The 24,344-nt window shown below is 40.6% G+C and overlaps 1 protein-coding gene across 3 annotated transcripts in view; it reads left to right on the top strand.

Moving 5' to 3' along the window:
* Positions 1 to 21,258, top strand: part of slc35c2 (solute carrier family 35 member C2) — a 37,044-nt gene extending 15,786 nt beyond the window's left edge. For 2 of the 3 annotated variants that reach the window (XM_060835956.1, XM_060835958.1), the window contains 5 exons: positions 6,153 to 6,321; positions 13,934 to 14,017; positions 15,046 to 15,221; positions 16,413 to 16,542; positions 19,948 to 21,258. In XM_060835956.1, coding sequence (XP_060691939.1) covers positions 6,153 to 6,321; positions 13,934 to 14,017; positions 15,046 to 15,221; positions 16,413 to 16,542; positions 19,948 to 20,075 — 687 coding nt within the window. In that variant the 3' untranslated portion in view covers positions 20,076 to 21,258. The remainder of the gene's footprint in view (positions 1 to 6,152; positions 6,322 to 13,933; positions 14,018 to 15,045; positions 15,222 to 16,412; positions 16,543 to 19,947) is intronic. The other variant, XM_060835957.1, reaches the window with a different exon arrangement.
* Positions 21,259 to 24,344: the final 3,086 nt, after the last annotated feature.

Raw genomic sequence — 24,344 nt, 5'->3', positions numbered from 1 at the left:
ATAATTTATCTGAATGAGGGTGTAGAAGGATTGGTTAGTAAATTCGCAGGTGTCACTAAAGTCGATGGAGTTGTGGACAGTGTGGAAGGTTGTTGCAGGTTACAGAGAGACATAGATAAGCTGTAGAGCTGGGCGGAGAGGTGGCAAAAGGAGTTTAATATGGAAAAGTGTGACGTGATTCACTTTGGAAGGAGTAACAGGAATACAAAGTACTGGGCTAATGTTAGTGTGGATGAGCAGAGAGATCTCAGTGTCCATGTGCATAGATTCATGAGAGCTGCCACCTAGGTTGCTAGGGTTGTTAAGATGGCATACGGTGTGTTAACTTTTATTGGTAGAGGGATTGAGTTTCAGAGCCATGAGGCCATGTTGCAGCAGTACAAAACTCTGGTGCAGCTGCACGTGGGGTATTGCATACAGTTCTGGTTGCTGCTTTATAGAAAGTATGTAGAAGCATTGGAAAGGGTACAGAGGATATATACTAGGATTGGAGGGAAGGTCTTCTGAGGAAAGGCTGAGGGACTTGAGGCTGTTTTCATTAGTGAGGTAAAGAAGTGACTTAATAGAGACATACAAGATGATCAGAGCATTAGATAGGTTGGACTGTGAGACCTTTTTCCTTGGATGGTGATGGTTAGCACGGGGGATAATAGATGTAGTCGAAAAGTGTGGTGTTGGAAAAGCACAGCTGGTCACGCAGCATCCGAGGAGTTGGAGAATTGATGTTTCAAGCATAAAACCTTCATCAGGAATGAGGCTTGTGGACCAAGAGGGCTGAGAGATAAATGGGAGGGGGTAGGGCTGGTTGGGGAAGGTAGCTGGGAATGCGGTAGGTAGATAAGGTGGGGGAGGAGGTGATCAGGTGGAGCAGATAGGTGGGAAGGAAGATGGGCAGGTAGGCCTGTTCAGGAGGGTGGTGCCAAGCTGGAAGATTGGATCTGGGATAAGGTGGAGGTGCCTACAAGAAAACCTCATCTTCCGCCTTGGGACCCTCCAACCACATGGGATCAATGTGAATTTCACCAGTTTCCTCATTTCACCTCCTCACACCCAGCCTCATTCATAATGAAGGGTTTATGCTCAAAACATTGATTCTCCTGTTCCTCTGATGCTGCCTGACTGGCTGTGCTTTTCCAGCACCACACTTTTCAACTCAGATCTCCAGCATCCCCAGTCCTCCCTTTCTTGTGGGTGATAGATATAGGACAGATGTCAAAGGTAGGTTCTTTCTGCAGAGAGTGGTAAGGGTGTGGAATGCCCTGCCTGCATTAGTAGTAGACTTGCCAACTTAAGGGCACTTAAATGGTCATTGGATAAACGTATGGATGATAATGGAATAGTGTAGGATAGATGGGCTTCAGATTGGTTACACAGGTCGGTGCAACACTGAGGGCCGAAGGGCCTGTATTGCACTGTAATGTTCTATGTTCTAATGTGATTGGCTACATTATACTTATTTTTACATTGTGTAATTTTAACACATGGGTAAATTTTAAATGAAGAGCAACATGATGAAAACATAAAAGTTTTAAGCTATAGATCATTCAGGTGAGATTCTTTGGGCTTAACAGTAGCATTCCTTGTCCTTTTGTGATATTTAAAGATATTTTGTGCAGTTTTAAATTGCAAGTAATGCATCTCAGAGTACATTTACACCAACTACTAAAAGTTATATTGCAGGTTAGTAAGATCATTCTTAAAAGAAGTAGTAAAGCATTAGATTAATTTCTAAATTGAAAGAATTGAGAAGTAGAGAAGTTATTGTAAACCTGTACTGAATCTTACTTTGACCACACTACTGTGTACAGTTTGTCACCATTCTATAAAAAGAATATAAAGGCACTAGAGAAGATGCAGAGAAGATGTAAAAGGATGGTGTCAAAAATGTATTGGTTTATGTATCACAAAAGGACTGAGAAGCAGTGTCTCTTTTTTTTTTGAAGATAAGATGATCAGATAGAGGTTTTTATAAAACCTTCCATAGTTTTAAAGTGAATGTTTCCTTTTGTGGGAAAGGGCTGTCAGTATAAGATAATGACCACAAATTCCAATAAGGAATTTAGTAGAACAGCTTCGCCAAAGAAAGGTGAGAATGTGGAATTAGCTAACACTGGGAGTGGTTGAAGGGGATTGTGTGAATGCATTTCAGGTGAAGCTGGATGAGTATATGAGGAAGAAGGGAATAGAAGGTCATGAAGATAGAAATAGATGAAGAAAAATGAGAGAAAGCCCGGGTGGTGTACAAATGCTGGAATGGAGTAATTGAACCAACTCATCCATTTGAAATACTGTATGTTATTAAAATACTATCCAACGTCACTTGTTCAATTTCAAACCACAGTTGCTCCCTAAGATGGACAGCAATGTTGTGCAGGATTTTAATCAATCAGAGGAGCAGCTCTAAATAAAGGTATAATAGGGAATGTGACAGTACAGCAAATGTTTTATTAACCGGCATCTATGGGATCAAGAATTGTTCAAATATTCTGATTGATCAAGAGATCCATATAATCAATGTAAAAGCACACACTGTGTAATAGAAACTCAGTGCAGGGGGTATACATATCACTGTTATACATTATTTACAGCATAAATCACATAACTAATAATGCAACTTGCCCTCAAATAAAACTTACTGGCAGAAAGCCTTCTCACTCTCATCCTCAACTGGCTATTCAGACAACATGTAGATTGTGATAATACAGTAACTTGTGATATTTTAAGATATAATTTTTATCAAGAATGCCAGTTCATAAGATGCCATTTAAAACTATATTTGGTTTACTTTGCCATTAACTGGCTGTTACTGTGGGTGGATATTGCACTGTGTTTGCGGTGCCAAATGCCGGTTCTGTTTGATAAAGTGACCTTTTATGAGCCTCATAAAAGACCAAGTTATGAAGTACACCAAAAAGTTGTTTCTTAGGCAGTTCTGTCACTTAAAGACACTCACCTTCCAGGTGGACTCAATTCACTATTATTCAGCTTCTTTCCTTAACTTCGTAAACATTTGATCTTAGGAACATAGAAATAGGACTAGGCCATTCAACTCTTGAGCCTATTCCACTATTTAATGAGATCATGGCTGATCTGTGGCCTAATTCCTTATACCTGCCTTCAGTCCACATCTCTTAATAATTTTGGGTAAGAAAATAATTATAGTTTTCAGATTTAAAACTAACAACTGATCCTGCTTCCCCTACCATTTGTAGAAGAGAGTCCCAAACATCTACCAACTTTTTAGACAGTCTGACCTTAATTCTCAGACTATACCTCCTTGTTCTAGAATCGCCAACCAGTGGGAATAGTTTATCTTAATCTACTCTGTCTTTTCCTGTTAATATCTTGAAACTATGATCAGATCACCCCTTAACCTTCATAATTTAACTCCTAAAATCCAGCTGTCATACTTGTAAACCTACATTGTGTACCCTCAAAGGTCAGTATATTCTTTTTAAGGTGTGATGCCCTGATTTGCTCACAATACACTAAATGGGGTCTAAACAGGGTTTTGCGTAACTGCATCATAACCTCTGCATCCTAGTACTCAAGCCCTGTAAACTTAAAGGTCAGCATTCCAATTCCTTGATTATTTTCTTCCCCTTTTTGTGACATTTTAAAGATCTATGCACCTGAGTCCTGAAGTCTCCTTGGACATTTTCCTGATGAAAAGCTTATACTTGAAAGGTTGATTCTCCTGCTCTTCAGCTGCTACCTGACCGACTATGCTATTCCAGTGCCATACTCTTCAATTCTGATCTCCAGCATCTGTAGTCCTCCCTTTCGCCTCCTTGGACATCCACTAAATATAACTTTGTGTCATCTAGAAGTTCCCTGATCTATCCTTTTTTGCTCCAAAATGGATAACCTCACACTTGCTTATGTTGAACTCCATCTGCTAGTTTTGTCATTCTCTTAGCCTGTCAATATCCCTTTGTAATTTTATGCTATCATCCACACTGTTTACAATGCTGCTGAACTTTGTGTCATCAGCAAACTTGGATATATGACTTTTTATGCCACTAAGTTGTTAATAAATAATGTGAATAATTGAGGCTCTAACACAGATCATTGAGGGACATCATTGGTCACATTGTGTCAATTTGCATACCTGCCCATTATCTCTACTTTCTGTTGTTTGCTATTCAATCACAATCCCAGCCATTTCAGTAATTTGTCTTCAATTTCATGGACATCCACCTTAGTTAACAGTCTCTTATGTGGGATTTTATCAACTGCCTTTTGGAATTCCATATAAACAACATCTGCAGACATTCCCCTGTCTACTATCTTAGTTATCTCTTCAAATAATGCAGTGACACACCTATCATGAATCATGCTGGCTCTCTATAATTTACTGAAAATTTTCAAGGTGTTCAGTTACTCCTCGTCCTTGATTATAACCTCCAACAATTACCACACCACTGATGTTAGACTAACTGGTCTGTAATTCTCTGGTTTTCCTCTTTCATGCTTCTTCAAAAGCAGAGTGACATGTGTAGTTTGCAATTGAGAGGGATGTTTCTTGTATCTAGTGAACTCAGATGCACTAACTACAATCTTTCTACGATGTGCTTCCTTAATTCCTTTAACATTCTTGAATGGAAGCTATCAGGTCCCTAGGATTAGTCACGTTTTAATTCTAATAATTTCTTTATTAATGTTTTACTTACAACAATTTTATTCAGTTAATGTTCACATTTCACTAATAATTTCCTCAGAGCTGAGTCATAGAATCATAGAGATGTACAGCATGAAAACAGACCCTTTGGTCCAACTTGTCTATGCCAACCAGATATCCCAACCCAACCTAGCCCCATCTGCCAGCACCTGACCCCATATCCCTCCAAACCCTTCCTATTCATGTACCCATCCAAATGCCTCTTAAATGTTGCAATTGTACCAGCCTCCACCACATCCTCTGGCAGCTCATTCCATACACGTACCACCCTCTGCGTGAAAAAGTTGCCCCTTAGGTCTCTTTTATATCTTTCACCTCTCGCCCTAAACCTATGCCCTCTAGTTCTGGACTCCCTGACCCCAGGGAAAATACTTTGTCTATTTATTCTATCCATGTCCCTCATAATTTTGTAAACCGCTATAAGGTCACCCCTCAGCCTCCGACGCTCCAGGGAAAACAGCCCCAACCTGTTCAGCCTCTCCCTGTAGCTCAGATCCTCTAACCCTGGCAACATCCTTGTAAATCTTATCCTCCTTTTCTGCTCAGGTGTCTGCCATTTCCCCATTGTCATTGACACTATTCCCATTTTCAGTCTTTAGTGGACAAACATTGCTCCTAACCCAAAATCTTATTGATTTGAAGTCCCTGGCAATTTTCCTTTCATAACCCAGTTAAGTAGCTCTTATCAACTGCTTTGTGGCTTTTTGCAGGTCTTTGTATCGTTCCCATTCAGCAGGATCTTTGCTTTTTTTGCATTTTTGTAAGCCCTTTTAGTTTTATTCTGTCTCTTATTTCTCTGGTTGTCCATTACTACTGCTTCTGTCACGTGGTACGTTTCTCCCTCGGGTATAAACTGGATTGGCATTGTTAAATGTTGCTTTAAACATCCTCCACTGTCCTTCAGTTGTTTTAACCATTAAACAGGGAAAATCTGTTAACATGGAGAATCTATGTCTCATCTTGTTAAAGTCGGCCTTCCCTAAACTTAAAACTGATTCATGCTTTTTGCTTTCCAACCATACTTTGAACTCAATCATGTTATGATCACTTATAAAACTACATGCACAATCAAATTACAAATTAAATCCAATACTGCCCATCCCCTTGGAATCCAGGGCATATTTTGTAAACAAATTTGGGAAACCTGAATTGAAAACAACTTGCCCAATACGTTTTTTTTTCTTTTCCCTCATAACTTAGATAGAACTGTCAGCTGCAGGCAACAGCTATTAAGTTTGCTCATAGGCTTGGAAAGAATTGATTAAAGTCTTCCCACTTCAGACCTACAGAGCATTACAAGGACCAACATGCAAAGTGGGCACTAAGAGTAATAAAATTTTGTTTGATTAGGATTATTTCTTTTAATTCAGTGTGTGCTTGTATGGGAATCTTACTCGTTTAATGAGTGGAGATGTATTTGATGATTTATAATTGTTTTATAGTAATCTGTTGCTTATGTTTTTGTTTCCAGAGGCCGTGGTTGATCATGGTAATCTTGTTAATAGCTGGCGGCCTCTTCATGTTTACATACAAGTCAACCCAGTTTAACATGAAAGGGTTTATACTAGTGTTAGTTGCTTCTTTCCTTGGAGGGATACGATGGACACTGACACAGATCCTTACCCAGAAGGCAGACCTAGGTAATGCCAAAATATCAACAATACAGCTTGTTGGAGCTGGAGACCTACATGATCAGATTTTGTGTATAACATTGCCAACTGTTTAATATTGTGTGCACATGCTTTTCTTTTGCTTTGTCGGGGCAGCACGTTGGAACAGTGGTTAACACTACTGCCTCACAGCGCCAGGGACCCGGGTTTGATTCCAGCCTCAGGCAACTGTCTGTGTGGAGTTTGCACATTCTCCCCGTGTCTGCATGGATTTCCTCCGGGTGCTCCAGTTTCCTCCCACAATCCAAAGATGTGCAGGTCAGGTGAATTGGTCGTGCTAAGTTGCCCATAGCGTTCAGGGATGTATAGGTTGCATGACAGGGTGCATGAGTCAGGGATAAATGTAGGGAATGAGTTTGGGGAGGATATTCTTTGGAGGGTTAGTGTGGACTGGTTGGGCCGAAGGGCCTGTTTGCACACAGTAGGGATTCGAATTTAATTCTATTTGTATATAAAGCCTTTCTCCTCTTGGAGGCCAACCGTCTTCCATATTCAAAATGGGCACTAATTTGCATGAAATGCTGAGGGAGGGCTAAGCTACTGAGAGAGATACTCAAAAACTGAACTATAAAGAAAGGAAGATTTGCATGTAAATAGTGCCTTTTACAGCTACCAAACATCTCAAAGCAATATTCCTGCACTGCTGGGAGGAAAATTAGGGGGAATGCTGGTGGTGAGGCACCTTCTGGAATTGCTGTAGTTGTTTGGTTGTAGGGGCACCCATAGTGCTGTTAAGGAGATAGTTCCAGGAGTTTGACCCAGCAACAGTATAGTATAGTTCCAGGTCGGGACGTTGAGTGGCTTGGAGGGCACTTGTGACTAGTGATGCTTCCATGTATCTGCTTCCCTTGTCCTTCAAGATGATAGAGGTCATGGGTTTGGAAGATGCTGTTAAAGGTGCCTTGGTGAGTTATTGCAGGGCATTTTGTAAATTGCATAGCAACCAGATTCTTTTGTGATATTGATTGAAAGTTAAATATAAACATGGGAAGTTAATACACTTGTTCCTTTTTCAAGAGATCTTTTGCAGGCACTGAGCAGGCAGATGTGGCCTTAATTAACAAATCACCTGAGAATTGGCATCCCCAGTAATGCAGCACACCCCTGATATTGCATTGGATTGGGAACAGACTTGTTGGTGTATAAGCACTGCAGCGAGACTTCAGTTCGGCACCTTATAACTCAGTGGCAGCAGTGCTATCCACTGATCCATAGTTGGCATTTACGGGTGAATAAGTATGATACAAAAATTGTAAAACAATAGATAAGGAGAAATACAGGAGTAGAAGCACATTCAAACCACTTTTATAACTTCATTAGATAAAGCTAATTTTGCATTGTAACTCCATTCATCTGTTTACTGATCTTGGTTCTGTAACCCTCTAAACATGTGCCTAACATAAGTCCATCAATCTCTGGCTTTAAACGTTCAGTTGACCCCAACCTTAAAAGCTGTTTGAAGAGGGAATGTCAAATTTCTGCTGTTTTTAGGTGAAGGGAAGTTTCCTGACATTACCTTTGGATAGTCGCCATCGAAGTTTAAGATTCTGGGTAAGATTCTGCTGCCTAGTTTTGAACCCACACCTAGAATGGAGAAGTCTCTCTCCACTTTATTAACTTTTTGATCATCTTAAAACTCTCAATTAGGTCCTCTTTAACTCATCTATATCTAAAGATATACTGACTTTGTCCTTGTTATGTAATCCTTTTGGCCCTGACATCATCCTACTGAATGTCTTGTGTATTTTACCTGGGGGGCAGTGAGCCAGAACGGAAGACTATACTTTAACTGGGATCAAACCAGAGCTTTATGTAATTATAATGTAAATTCTATTCTTTAATGCCTATTCCAGTATATTGGGTACAGTAAAACAATCTTGCAAACGGAAAAAAAGGAGCAATCATTTCCTCTATACCCTGTATGTGACTTTCTAATTTATCTACCTATTTATTATATATTTTTTGTCAAATTCTGCTGCACCTTGATTACCCAGAAATACATCCCTTTAAATCTAGCTACTTCCAGTTCTGAACTCCATGTCAATGAGCATAGAGGAATGATAGGCACATTACTGTACCTGTCTCATCTGCTGGTACAAGTAGGTCAGGCTTTAGCTGAATGCGGGCTTGATGCTAGACTCTGCTTGGTGCTGGCAAACCATGATTTCTTTTTTAATCTGCTGAAACACTTATATTTATTTGGCACACCATTGGTAGAATAAATTACAGTGCACAATTTCTGAGTTTGTAACTAAACATGATTGGCCTCCCCATATGAGTGTAACTGACAGAGATGTATGTGGATGGAAGATGGGTATGTTGGATAATACATGGATAGCACATTGAAACCAACGACATAGGAAGGGAAGAGGTTGAGATTCTGAAGGGAGATTGCAGAGAGTTAGGCAGAAATTTAAAAAGGAGGTCCTTGAGAGTAGTAATATCTGGATTACTCCCGGTGCTACGAGCTGGTGAGGGCAGGAACAGGAGGTTAGAGCAGATGAATGCATGGCTGAGGAGCTGGTGTATGGAAGATGGATTCACATTTTTGGATCATTGGAATCTCTTTTGGGGTAGAAGTGACTTGTACAAGAAGGAGTGATTGCACCTAAATTGGAAGGGGACTAATATACTGGCAGGGAAATTTGCTAGAACTGCTCGGGAGGAATTAAACTAGTAAAGTGGTGGGGGTGGGGGGGGGGGCATCGATGATACCCAGGGGGATAGTGACAAAAGAGATCAATCTGAGACTGGTACAGTTGAGAACAGAAGCGAGTCAAACAGTCAGGGCAGGCAGGGACAAGGTAGGACTAATAAATTAACTGCATTTATTTCAATGCAAGGGGCCTAACAGGGAAGGCAGATGAACTCAGGGCATGGTTAGGAATATGGGACTGGGATATCATAGTAATTGCAGAAACATGGCTCAGGGATGGGCAGGACTGGCAGCGTAATGTTCCAGGATACAAATGCTACAGGAAGGGTAGAAAGGGAGGCAAGAGAGGAGGGGGAGTGGTGTTTTTGATAAGGGATAGCATTACACCTGTGCTGAGGGAGGATATTCCGAAAATACATCCAGGTAAGTTATTTGGGTGGAACTGAGAAATAAGAAAGGAATGATCACCTTATTGGGATTGTATTTTAGACCCCCCCCCCCCCCCAAATAGTCAGAGGGAAATTGAGAAACAAACTTGTAAGGAGATCTCAGTTATCTGTAAGAACAATAAGGTAGCCATGGTAGGGGATTTTAAATTTCCAAACATAGACTGAGACTGCCATAGTGTTAAGGGTTTAGATGGAGAGGATTTTGTTAAGTGTGCACAAGAGAATTTTCTGACTGTGTATGGATGTACCTACTGGAGAAGGTGCAGAACTTGATCTACTCTTGGGAAATAAGGCAGGGCAGGTGACTGAGGTGTCAGTGGGGGAGCACTTTGGGGCCAGCGTCCATAATTCTATTCAATTTAAAATAGTGATGGAAAAGGATAGACCATTTCTAAAAGTTCAAGTTCTAAATTGGAGAAAGGCCAATTTTGATGGTATTAGGCAAGAACGTTCGGAAGCTGATTGGGGGAAATGTTCCAAGTAAAGGGACGGCTGAAAAATGGGAAGCCTTCAGAAATGAGTTAACAAGAATCCAGAGAAAGTATATTCCTATTAGGGTGAAAGGAAAGGCTGGTAGGTATAGGGAATGCTGGATGACTAAAGAAATTGAGGGTTTGGTTAAGAAAAAGAAGGAAGCAGATGTAAAATATAGACAGGATAGATCGAGTGAATTCTTAGAGTATAAAGGTAGTAGGAGTATACTTAAGAGGGAAATCAGGAGGGCAGAAAGGGGACATGAGATAGCTTTGGCAAATAGGATTAAGGAGAATCCAAAGAGTTTTTACAAATACATTAAGGACAAAAGGGTAACTAGGGAGAGAATAGGGCCCCTCAAAGATCAACAAGGCATGCCTTTGTGTGGAGCCACAGAAAATGGGGGAGATACTAAATGAGTATTTTGCATCAGTATTTACTGTGGAAAAGGACATGGAAGATATATAGACTGTAGGGAAATAGATGGTGACATCTTCCAAAATGTCCAGATTACAGAGGAGGAAGTGCTGGATGCCTTGAAATGGGTAAAGTTGGATAAATCCCCAGGACTGATCAGGTGTACCCTAGAACTCTGTGGGAAGCTAGAGAAGTAATTGCTAGGCCTCTTGCTGAGATATTTGTATCATCAATAGTCACAGGTGAGGTGCTGGAAGACTGGAGGTTGGCAAACGTGGTGCCACTGTTTAAGAAGGGTGGTAAGGACAAGTCAGGGAACTATGGACCGCTGAGCCTGACCTCGTTGGTGGGCAAATTGTTGGAGGGAATCCTGAGGCACAGGATGTACATGTATTTGGAAAGGCAAGGACTGATCAGGGATAGCCAATATAGCTTTATGCGTGGGAAATCATGTCTCACAAATTGATTGAGTTTTTTGAAGAAGTAACAAAGAGGATTGATGAGGGCAGAACGAAAGATCTGATCTGGATGGACTTCAGTCAGGCGTTTGACAAGGTTCCCCATGTGAGACTGATTAGCAAGGTTAGATCTCATGGAATACAGGGAGAACTAACCATTTAGGTACAGAACTGGCTCAAAGGTAGAAGACAGAGGGTGGTGGTGGAGGGTTATTTTTCAGACTGGAGGCCTGTGACCAGTGGAGTGCCACCAGGATCGGTGCTGGGTCCTCTACTTTTTGTCATTAACATATATGATTTGGAAGCGAGCATAAGAGGTACAAGTTAGTAAGTTTGGAGATGACACCAAAATTGGAGGTGTAGTGGATAGCGAAGAGGGTTACCTCCAGATTACAATAGGATCTGGATCAGATGGGCCAATGGGCTGAGAAGTGGCAGATGGAGTTTAATTCAGATAAATGCAAGGTGCTGCATTTTGGGAAATCAAATCTTAGCAGGATTTATACATTTAATGGTAAAGTCCTAGGGAGTGTTGCTAAACAAAGAGACCTTGGAGTGCAGGTCCATAGCTCCTTGAAAGTGGAGTTGCAGGTAGATAGGATGGTGAAGAAGGCATTTGCTGTGCTTTTCTTTAAAGGTCAGATTTGGGAGGTCATGCTGCGGCTGTACAGGACATTGGTTAGGCCACTGTTGGAATATTGCATGCAATTCTGGTCTGCTTCCCATCAGAAAGATGTTGGGAAACTTGAAAGGTTCAGACAAGATTCACAAGGATGTTGCCAGGATTGGAGGATTTGAGCTATAGGAGAGGCTGAACAGGTTGGAGCTTTTTTCCCTGGAGTGTCGGAGGCTGAGGAGTGACCTTTATAGTGGTTTACAAAATTATGAGGGGCATGGATAGGGTAAATAGGCAAAGTCTTTTCCCTGGGGTCAGAGAGTCCAGAACTTGAGGGCATAGGTTTAGAGTGAGAAGGGAAAGATATAAAAGAGACCGAAGGGGCAACTTTTTCACGCAGAGGGCGGTAAGTGTATGGAATGAGTTGCCAGAGGAAGTGGTAGAGGCTGGTACAATTGCAACATTTAAGAGACATTTGGGTGGATATATGAATAGGAAGGGTTTGGAGGGATATGGGCCGGATGCTGGCAGGTGGGACTAGATTGAGTTGGGATATCTGGTCGGCATGGACTGGTTGAACCGAAGGGTCTGTTTCCATGCTGTACATCTCTATGACTCTATGACATGGATAGAAATTGAACCATCAGAATATTACTAAAGGTTGGATTTATGCCCTGGAGCTAAATAAGCAAGTTGGGAAATCTCCTGAGGCAGCAGATTTGCCTCTGTGGAAACAACTCTTGCACGTGCATTTTGACACTATTGGTATTGGGGAGGGGAAGGATAAGGTCTTCAAGGAATTGTGGCCATAGGTGGACTGATTATGAGGATTGCCTCAGCTCTGATACTTCAGCCCATCCTTCAGTCGAGTTGTATTTAAGGTAATGAGACCCTATATACTTGATTATTCCCCTCCCCCACTTTCTCCATCATTAACCAGGCTCCCAATGTCCTTACTATGTGGGGCATATCCACTACGGGTAGAACTCCGGAACCATGTAGAAACGAAAAAGCTTGACAATATATGAAACCTCTCACTCATACACATTAACGTAAAAAGAAACTCCTTTATGAAAGGCAACCTAAATCTCATTGAGTAATCAGTAAAAACAAAGCAACTTCTATTTGCAAACTATATTGAATCCTTGAATGGATTTTTAAAACCGAATCAAAATTGTTGAAATAGGTGATTTTGGAGATTTTGAAACTCCGTCAAGCATTCATAATCTCAGTTGTAGTAAGAGCCCTTGGAGAATGTCAACCATGAAGTTTATTGAAATGTAAGAAAAGATGATTTTTTCTTTCCCAAACTATATTAGATGACTTATCAGGGGTTTAAGAGACTAGTACCCAGAATGAGCTGATTGCCTTACAAAGAAAGGCTAGACAGGCTGGGTCTGCATCCTGTAGTGCTGGGGAGAGTCGTAGGTGATTTAATCAAAACGTAGAAGATCCGAAGGGGACTTGACCAGGTGGGTGTGGAAAGGATGCTTCCTCCTGTTGGAAGGGGTCTGGCACTTATCTAGTTATTGTTTAGAAGTTATTGTTTAAAAACAAGGGGCCACCCAGTTGTCAGAGGACTAATACTCTTTTGGAACTTCCTCAAAAGGCAGTGGATGCAAAAACTTTAAATATTTTTAAGGCCGAGGTAGATAATTTCTTGGATGACATATTATCGGGGGGTATGCAGGAATGCAGAGTTGAGGTTAAAATCAGGTCAGCATGCTCTTACTGAACGGCACAGCAGACCTGGAGGTTGAGTGGCTTACACATGTTCCTTGTTCATTAAATAAAATGTATGCCTCCTCCATCATTTGTGACTCCCACAATGTAGCTTAAGACCCTTGGAATCTGTAAACATCTGTTTGAACTCAGCAGTGATTTCAATTGACCCTGCTGATTTTTGGTTTCCCACTGTAGGTAAAAAGGGGGGCAAACCTCTGAATGTAGCTCTGATCTACTATTTTTAAAGGCCTCCAGACTCAACAGAAGTCCATGTAAATCTGGCCCAAAAGTACATAGATCTTGTCAAGAACAACACTCAATGATTATTGTCCAAGTGATCTGTCCCAGGTTTTTGAACCCCATGTCCTGTAGTGATTACATCTAACTCCAGAATCTTGATATTCATTCATGGTCTGCGCACGTATTGTGGTTACCAGAGCTGCCGAATGTATTCTTTCCTGTGCTGTATAATCCAGAATTATCAAGGTACACTTTATGTATTCTTGATATGGAGAGATATGCAAACTCTTGTTTGGTTTTCTCTTTTCTTAATTTGAAAAGGTTTCAAATCTCATGATGGCACTACGTATCCTGAATATTTTGTAATTTCAATTATTGCCAGTGATATATGCCGTTTATTGTCCTTCCTATTTTTGTGTATTTTGGCAACAATCAAACCAATCGCGTGAACAAATTTATTTTTAAATTGAAATCAAGCTTCTCTACTAAATTTTCGAAGGCATGTCGCGAATTAATAAAATGCTAAATTTGGATCTGTCTCACTCAGGTTTACAGAATCCCGTTGACACCATGTACCATCTCCAACCGCTGATGTTCATAGGCCTTTTCCCATTGTTCCTAATCAATGAAGGTATGTTTGGTTGTTTTGTTAAGATAATGGCCACTGCCAGATCATGGCTGATCTGACTGTGGCCTTAACTCCACTTTCCTGCCTGCTCTCCATGACCCTTGACTATCTTTTGAACTCATTCTAAAAGGACAAAAAGGCACTGGAGAGGATGGAAAAAGATAAGACAAGGATGGTATTAGAATTGAGAGGCTATATTTCTTAAGAAACCTTGGGCCGCTGGGTCTGTTCAGAGGTCTTTAAAATGATGGAAGAGTTTGATAGGATGGACATGTACGCAGGAGAATAAAACTGGAAGATACAAGTATAAGATTGTCGTCAACACATCCAGTAGAGGATTCAGGAAAGATTACTTAATCCAAACTCTGATTAGAATATGAAATTAGCTAGAGCAAATTAGGGTAGTTTAGGTTATTAAAATTGATAGAATGAAGGGAAACTAGATAAGTAATCGAGGGAGAAAGGATTGGAAGGTTATGCAGATAAGGTTGGGTGAGTATGGGTGGGAGGAGGTTCAATGGAGTAAAACTAATAATTGAACTCACTGAAGAGAAACAAGGAAATGCAGATGTTGGAAATCTGAAACAAAAGCAGAAATTGCTGGAGAAACTGGCAGCATCTGTGAGGAGAAAGCAGAGTCCATTTTGGGTCAGTGAACCCCCTTCACAACCTAACAAGAATCACTGGATGCAAAACATTGACTTTGTTGTTCTCTCCATGGATACTACCCAACCTGCTGAGCTTTCCAGCAATTTCTGTTTTTGTTTCAGTTGAGTTAACTCGCCTTTTTTTCTGTGCTGTACGTTGTGTTCTGCAGCAAAACCCGAAGTCTGTAGTGAAATTACTTCATCACATTCCTGATGAAGGGTTTCTGCCCAAAACGTCAAATCTCCTGCTCCTTAGATGCTGCCTTTTCCAGCACCATATTTTTCAACTCTGATCTCCAACATCTGCAATCCTCACTCTCTCCTCATTTATTACCTAACCAGTCTTCTGTGGACTACTAATGTTCTGTTTTCCCCTTTCTCAAGGACTAAGCCTTTCTGCATCGGAGAAACTGTTTCGTTATCAGGAGACATCAACGTTGCTGTCTATGATCTTTGTATTGGCTGCAGGGGGAATTTTAGCATTTGGCTTGTGCTTCTCTGAATTTTTATTGGTTTCTAAAACCTCCAGCTTGACCCTATCTGTAGCAGGCATTTTTAAGGTGAGTCATTTTGGTGCTGTACCTTTCAACATAACATTGTTGCACTCATGGTGTTTGTTCAGATGATGAAAGCAAAAGGAAATACAGGTGCTGGAAATCTGAAATAGAAACATGCCTTCCTAACAATGCCTACTGGATTATCAGTGTTTGTATTGGCCCATTGTTATAGGAATGGCTTGAAATTCTCAATGTGATTTATCATAGTGACACATAGACTATAAACCCAATTTTTACTTTAATCCTGCTTTTGATTTAAATATGAAAGAGAATGTTAGGTTGGTGGGACCTGTCATTTTTAAACCTCTGTCTTTAAACTGTTTTGAATTTCTTTTTAAAAATAGCTTTATTTGACCAATTTCCAAATACAATGGAATTGGATATTCTAATCCTTCCCACCCACCCTACTAAGCATTATACAACTGGGCTTTATGCCAGCTGAGAATATGTTGCGGAGCAGGCTAGATCACAATAATTGAGCTCAATAGACTTTCTTGTTTTTGTGGAAAAAAAATACACTCTACCAGACTTACTGAGTTTATCCAGCACTTTCTGTTTTTATTTCTTGTTTTTGTATTTTCTTCTGCTGTAGAATAAGCCCACCATTTTGCACTTTTACCTTACTAATGTTTAGATATTCCTTCATCATATTGTACTTAAGTATCCTATTTGTTCATGAAAATTGTTCTGCATTTGAAGAAAATTAAATTCAAGAAAGATAATCCACTGAACTAGTGTAATGTGGTGACAAAAAAGAGCTCAAATGTATTTTGGACAGTGCTTTATCTGCGCTGATTAAGACAGAACAATGGCTCAATGGCTAGCACTGCTGCCTCAGCACCGGGACCCGGGTTTAATTGCAGCCTCAGGTGTCTGCCTGTGTCTGCATGAATTCCCTCTAGGTGCTCCGATTTCCTCCTACACTCCAAAGGTGTGCAAGTTAGGTGGATTGGCCATGCTAAATTGCCCTTAGTATCCTGGGAGGTGCAGCCTCTGTGTATTAGCCATGAGGAATGCAGGGTTACAGGGGTGGGGTATGGAGCTGGGTCTGGGTGAGATGCTCTTCCGACAATTGGTGTGGATTTGTTGGGCCGAATGGCCTGCTTCCACGCTGCAGCGATTCTATGATGATTCACTGGATGGGAACAAACTTGTTGAAATAGATTCCATTGGACCTTTCTGCTTCTCTTGCAGGAAGTGTGCATGCTAGTCCTTGCCAGCCATTTGATGGGTGATCAGCTGAGCACGTTAAACTGGTTGGGATTTGTAATGTGTCTCTCTGGAATCTCTCTCCATGTTGCACTTAAGGTCATTTATTCAGAAGGTAAAGTTACTTTTCTTTTTGAAATGATTGCTAACATTGCATTTGAATTCCTAACTGCCAACTGAAGGGGAAAGGCTACGAAAATCTGAAGCACAAAGAGACTTGGGAGTCCTAGATCAGGACTCTCTTAATGTTAACATGCAGGTTAATTTCATGGTTAGGAATTCAAATGCAAAAGGGCTATAATATAAGAGTAAGCATGTACTGCTGAGCTCTTTAAGGTTCTGTTCAGACCCTATTTGGTGTATTATGAGCAGCTCTGGACCCCATATGTAAGGAAGGACGTGGTTGTGTTGGAGAGGGTGCAGAGGACGTTTACAAGAATGATCCCAGGGATAAGGACTTATCGTACAAAGAGCAGTTGAGGACTCTGGGTTTGTACTGATGTAGTTTAGGAAATTGCGGGGTGATCTCATTGAAACTTACAGAACACTGAGAGGCATGGATAGAGTGGACGTGGAGAAGATGTTTTCACTAGTAGGAGAAACTAGCATCCAAAGCCTCAGTGGACCACCATGCAGAACTGAGATGAAGAGGAATTTCTTCAGTCAGAGGGTAGTTAATCTGTGGAAGTCGTTGTCACAGAGGGATGTGAAGGCCAAGTCATTGAGAGTATTTAAGACAGAGATAGGTTCTTGATTGATAAAGGGAACAAGAGTTGAGGGAGAAGGCAGGAGAATTCGGTTAAGAAACATATCAACCATGATTGAATGATGGAGCAGTCTCAATGGGCTGAATGGACTTCCACTTGTTTGTTTTGTGGTCTTGTGGACTAATGACTTGGAAGTCTTGAATGTTTGGTTGAAGCGGTTGGATCTCCCGGAGCTGTCTTTTTCTGTTGCAGTAAAAACATCTGAAGCCTGAAGATAGTCATTTTATTTCCTCTTTCCAATCACTAAGCAGTGACTTTTAAATGATAAGTGAAAGACCTTTTTATAAGTGTGATCCAGTCTCTCACCTTCTGTCTCGGGACCCTCCAACTCCAAAGCATCAATGTGGATTTCACCAGTTTCCTCATTCACCCTCCCCCACCACCTTACCCCAGTTCCAACCTTCCAGCTCAGCACCACCCTCACGACCTGTCCCATCTGTCCATCCTCCTTCCCACCTCTCCGCTCCACCCTCCCCTCCAACCTATCACCTTTACTCCCACCTCCATCTACCTATTGCACTCTCAGCTACCATCTTCCCCCCCCCCCCCCCCCCAGCCCTACACCCTCCCATTTATCTCTCCACCCCCAATGCTTCCAGCCTCATTCCTGATGAAGGGCTTTTGCCCAAAACGTCGATTTTCCTGTTCCTCGGATGCTGCCTGACCTGCTGTTCTTTTCCAGCAGCACACTCTCGACACCAGTCACTCTGTGCCTCCTGTAAACAAGTGAAAATAATTGGACAGCTTTCAAAAGGCAGCTGTTCTGATCTTCATTGTTGCAGAAGGGAGAAGGAATCATTGATCTGCCTTCCCAGTCTTTCCCTCCACTCTAGCACCCATGTGTTTTGATCTGTCTGTGTGTGTGTGTGTGTCCAGAGGGGGAGTTTATAAGTAGGTTAGAGTTTTAGCTTGTAGTTATATGTCACCTGTTTATAATTGTTTATTTGTGGTTAAATTCTATTTATTTGTAATAAATAGTCATTTTGATAAGTACAGAAACCTGGTCTATATTTTCTATCAAATTGTGTTCTAAAAGACAGTACAATTGGGGAATCCTGCATACTTTAAAAAAAGTCTTTAACTGTTACGCTAAATAATGGGGCTTGATTTCCAGTGTAAGGCATAATGGTAGAAGAATAGGGGGTGATCTTATGGATAAATTTTTTTCTCTGAAGTTTGAGACTCTTTGAAACTCCTTTCATCAAAAGGCAGTGGAGACAAAGTTTTTGAATCTTTTCAAGGTGGGGGTAGACAAATCTTAACCTTTTGTTTCACTTTTTAAGTCATCGGGTTAGGCAGAGTTGAGGCTACAATCAAATCAGCCATAAAATATTAAAGGAAGTTGATTGTGTGGTTACTGATAAGCATTTTCCCCTGGCGGAGGAATCACTAACAGGAGGAGATAATTTTGTACGTAGCCTATTGAGCAGTGAAACTGGGAAACAAAAAGTTGTGGAAATTAGGGTCGTTTGGACTTTTCAAGTCTGATTGTTGTTAAGAGAGTACCAAGAGATGTGGAGCAAAGCCAGATAAATGTAGTTGAGTTACAGAATTGTTGTGATCTGATTAAGGGGTTAAGTGACCTCTCTACATATGTTCTTATTTTCCTCAAATATTTCTTCAATGCCTGGCTTTATCATGAGCTCAAGGTCCACCAGTTTAATGGATTCTGCTTGAATTCAGCCAAACTAGATAACTTAAATAAGTACAACAGTTTTCAAGTTTATTTATGCTAGTGCAGGTTCATGTTAGTGCCATTAAATTTTCTTGAGCTGTTCTCACCTACAGAATCAGGGCAAGTAACATTCATACCACACAATGACCATCTCCAATAAAAGACAATCTAACCAGGTCCCTTGACATTCATTGGTGTTGCCATCACAGAATTTCCCATTAGCAGCGTCCTGGGGTTATCATTGGCCAGAAACTCAATTGGACTCAACATTCCCCACTTGCCTGGATGGGTGCAGCATCAGGAACACTCAAGCTTGTCACCATCCAGGACCTATATCACATCCATAAACATCCACTCTCTCCACCAATGACGCTCAGTAACAGCAGTGTGCAATGTCTAGAAGATGCACTGAAGCAATTCACAAAACATCCTTACATTTTTACCTTCCAAACCCACAATAGCTTCCATCTAGAATACAAGAGCAACAGATACATGAGAACACCACACCTGTAAGTTCCCCTCCAAGCTACTTACCATGCAGAGTTGGAAATATATTGTCATTCCATCAATGTCACTGTGTCAAAATCCTGGAATTCTCTCCCTTTGGGCATTGTAGGTTCACCTACAAAACGTGGACTGCAGTGGTTCAAGAATTCAGTTCACTGCCACTATCTCAAGCACAGCTAGGGTAATAACTGCTAGTCAGCCATTAACACCTTCACCCCACGAGTGAATACTTTTTTAAAAATCTTGATATTACGAAACATGGGCAATTTCATCACCTCATTCATTCTCAGTGATTTATTGCAAATCTTTTAAAAATGAGAGTTATATCATTGGATATCTAGATTTGTACTTGGAATTCCTCAAATATATGTAGTATTTGCAGTCATATTGACTGAAAGACGTGACAGTTTTATGTTTTGAGTACATACAAAGTAATATTGCAGATGCCAAAGCTAACCAGTGAAATACATGTTATAACTTCATGGCAGAGACTTGTTGATAATTTCATTGTTCATTCAGAGTTTCACTGACAGGCTGACTGCCTTTCTGTTGTTGGCTATCTCCCTTTCAGATTCCTCGAAAGACAAAATGACGAATAAAATCCATGATATGGCAATGACAGATGTTGGTATGGAACTACTGCTCAAGAACGGACAAGCAAATGAGGACAGTGATGAAGAGGATGTCATATATCAATGACTCATTGTGTCTGTTCTATATAGAATCTCAAGGTTCTGCTTCACATGACTTACATTTGCTGTGCAAAGGTGTACCTGTTTTATGCTTTAATCGTCATGTCTGTGTTCCAGTCCATGATTGGAATTAATTAGATTGACACCTATTGCTTTAAGAATGGAGTTGTCCTTCTGACCAAGTGTAAGGATTAAAATATCGAACCATTGGATACATTTCCATACTGTCACTAGGAGTTGTGAAATTTGTCTGATGATTTGAACTGTGGTTTAAAACAAAACATCCACCAGCTCACAATTGGATATGGACCCTCCAACTACAGGTTGTTATTGGAGAGAAAATATTTTAAGCAACTTTGGGAGAAAATGCTATTGGTTATGCAGTATTCATGAGAGCATTTTGAACTGCTAAATCAAGGGTTTTTGCAAATGTATTGGGCAACAAAGTAAAGTATTGCTTCCGCTTTTATTTTTAGTCTGTAGTCTGCCAATACCAATGTTCTCAATACATTTGATAGCAATGCTGATTTTAATTGAAATGTACATACCTGCAGAAAAACGGCAAAATGCCACTGTGATTGTTTTGTGGAAAGAAATCATACTACTATAAAAAAATCTGTTCTTTATTTTATGTTTGTAGCCAAGAGTCAATGGAGTTAATAGAAATTAAGTTTAATTTATTTTGAGTACATTTGATTATGTAACATGCAACCTTTATGTGAAGAAAATGAACTGGAAATCCAGAGTGTGCTCTGTTCAGAAATATTTGGCAAAGAAAAAGCACTCTCAGGTGACCACTGTATCCAGTGCATTGTTTATTGGGGGATAATAGACATGAAGTCTAGGTATACTTGAACTGATTACAAACCAAAAAAACTGATATAAAATTTACAGTTAACATAATAGTTAAGCTATTATGAGCTTTTAATTCTGAGTTATCTTTATCCCATGATGCAAGCTCTCTTCACCTGATAATGTAGGCTCCACCTAAATTGTTAGTGTCTCAGTTTTTCCCGTTCTTCTGCCTCTCTCTTCCTCCACTCCTTCTATATCCTTCTTTTCTTCTCCCCCGACCTTTCACTTGTGTATCTCTTCCACTATTTCGTATTCCCCTCCTTGCTTCCTTCATTGCGTACTCTCTCTGTGCTCTCTCACCCTCTTTTTCTCTCTGAGCATTGATAATCTGGATATTTAAGGAAATTAAACTTTTTTTTAAAACTGTGAAATATTTTACTTATTAAATCATGAGTGATTTTAATAACAACTGGGCTCTATGTACATTTTAAATGCATCATGTTTCACCTCAGAAATGGGAGTGTATTTATTTGCTGCAGAGTTCCATACAGCAGTGAGCAAGTACTGTAGACATTGCTTGTATTTTCCTCCAATGGGGAATCATTGAGCCATCATCTGCTACCTCCCATTAATACAGTTTGCATCCAACAGCAATTGTTTATTTGTTAAACAAAGAACAAAGAAAATGTTCAGCCCAGGAACAAGCCTTCAGCACTCCAAGCCTGAGCCAATCCAAATCTACTGTCTTAACCTATTGCCCAATTCCTAAGCATCTGTACCCTTCTGCTTTCCACCTCCTCATGCATCTATCTAGACACCCCTTAAATGAATCTCCGCTGGCAATGCATAACAGGCACCTACTGCCCTCTGTGTAAAGTACTTTCCACGTGTATCCCCCTTAAACTTTTCACCTCTCACCTTGAACGCATGACCTCTCGTTATTGAATCCACCCTGTCCATATCCTTCATGGCTTTGTAGACCTCAACCCCTCCAATCTCCTTGTTTCTAATGAAAACAATCCTAACCTACTCAACCTCTCTTCATAGCTAGCACCTTCAATACCAGGCAACATCCTTGTAAGCCTTCTCTGCACCCTCTCCAAAGCATCCACATCCTTTTGACAATGTGGTGAACAGAACTGTGCACAGTATTCTAAATGCGGCCGAACCAAAGTCTTGTACAATTTTAACATGACCTGCCAGCTCTTATACTCAATACCCCATCTGATGAAGACAAGCATACCATATGCCTCTTGACCACTCTATCTACCTGCGCAGCCACCTTCAGGGTGCAATAGACCTGAACTCCCAGATATCTCTGCTCATCAACTTTATCTAAGGATTTTCCTTTTACAATATAGTTGGCTCTAGAATTAGACTTCCCAAAATGCATCACCTCACATTTGCCTGGATTGAACTCCATCTGCTACTTCTCCGCCCAACTATCCAGTCGATCTATATTCTCCTGTATTCTTTGACAGTCCCCTATGCTTTCTGCTACTCCACTAATCTTTGTGTCATCTGCAAACTTACTGATCAGACAAACCGTGCCCTCTTTCAGATCATTTATGTATATCACAAACAACAGTGCCCTCAGCACTGATCCCTGTGGAACATCACTGGTCACCTTTCTCCATTTCGAGAAACTCTCTTCAACTACTACTCTTTGTCTTCTGTATCTTAACCAGTTCTTTATCCACCTTGCTAGAACACCCTGCACACTATGTGACTTCACTTTCTCCATTAGTTTACTATGAGGGACCTTATCAAATGCCTTATTAAAGTCCATGTATATGATATCTATAGCACTTCCATCATCTATCAACCTGGTCACTTCTTCAAAGAACTCTAAGTTGGTAAGGCAGGATCTTCCTCTGCACAAAACCATGTTGCCTATCACTGATAAGCCCATTCTTTTCCAAATATAAATAGATTTTATTCCTCAGTACCTTCTCTAGCAACTTTCCCACCACTGACGTCAGACTCACTGGTCTGTAGTTACCTGGAAATTCCCCACTACCTGCCTTGTACAGGGGGACAACATTAGCAACCCTTCAGTCCTCTGGTACTTCACCTGTGTTTAAGGAGGTTACAAAAGATATCTGGCAGGGCCCCAGTTATTTCCTCTCTCACCTCCCTCGGCAACCTGGGATAGATTCCCAGCAGGTCCTGGGGATTTGTCCACCTTAATATCCTTTAACCTACCCACATATCTTCCCTCCTTATGTCAATGTGATCCAGAGTAAACAAACATCTATCTCTAATCTCAACATTCATCATATCCCTCTCCTCAGTGAACACTGATGCAAAGTAATCATTGAGAGTCTCACCCATTTTCTCAGGTTCGACACACAACCTTCCTTCCTTCTCCTTTAGTGGACCAACCCTTTCTCTAGAAACCCTCTTGCTTCCTGTATGTGAATAAAAGGCCTTGGGATTCTCCTTAATTCTGCTCAGTAAAGTTATTTCATGACCCCTTTTAGCCTGTTTGATTCCTCACTTAAGGTTGGTTCTACTCTCCCGATACTTCTCCCAGGCCTTAAGACTACCTCCATCCATATTGTTCTAGCCAAGCATTCTGTATTATCACTATGGTTCACATGTGGAACTTAATGAGGTGATGCATTTGAAATGTAAATTCACCTAAAATAATACTCCACTTTTGACTGGTCAATTGTTTTGTTTGATCAGTGTGAGGTTCAGGATGCCACTAAGGGCTGGTATGGTGGATAATGCTTGGCCTGACCGAATTGGTTTAGTGTGGCAAAATGGTGGGGGAACAGTTGAGTAGTGGTCATGCCACTGGGCTAATAAGCCAGAGACCCAGGCTAATGATTTGGGTCATGGATTAAAATCCCACCAAGGCAACTGGTGGAATTTGAATTCAATGAATAAATCTGGATGATGAAAGCTGGCTTAAGTGTTGCTGACCATTGTTGATAGTTGTAAAGATTCCCTAGATTTGAATAAAACATTTTTAAGTTGAAGAATTAAAAGTAATCATAAACATGGATTCCAAAGGTGAAGATGAGGTCTACACCCTCCAGAGTTTCTACAAAGTCTGATTTCAAATAGGCATCCCAACATACAAATGTAAGGAGTAGTTATAATGTTATTGCTAAACTTGAATCCTAAAAATTCATGGAATAAAATTGGTCATTAGAAATTTTTTTCTTTGACAATACATGCTGAAAATTATAACATGCAAATTTCAAAAAATGCAAAGTGTTTATTTCCTGAGTAAGATTGACCCCACCTGATTTGAACCTATTTTTTTTTTCAATTCAACAGAAAACATTTCTGAAAGACCATTAGACATAGGAGCAGAAATTAGGCCAATCAGCCCATTGAGTCTGCTCCGCCATTCATTCATGGCTGATCGGTTTCTCAATCCGATTCTCCCGCTTTTACCCTGTAACCCTTGATTCCCCTTTACAATCAAGAACCTATCTGTCTCTGTCTTAAATATACTTAATGAGGT

Source organism: Hemiscyllium ocellatum, chromosome 15 (assembly GCF_020745735.1).
Source record: "Hemiscyllium ocellatum isolate sHemOce1 chromosome 15, sHemOce1.pat.X.cur, whole genome shotgun sequence".
Taxonomy (NCBI): domain Eukaryota; kingdom Metazoa; phylum Chordata; class Chondrichthyes; order Orectolobiformes; family Hemiscylliidae; genus Hemiscyllium; species Hemiscyllium ocellatum.
This window is presented reverse-complemented; position numbering and strand designations above follow the sequence as displayed.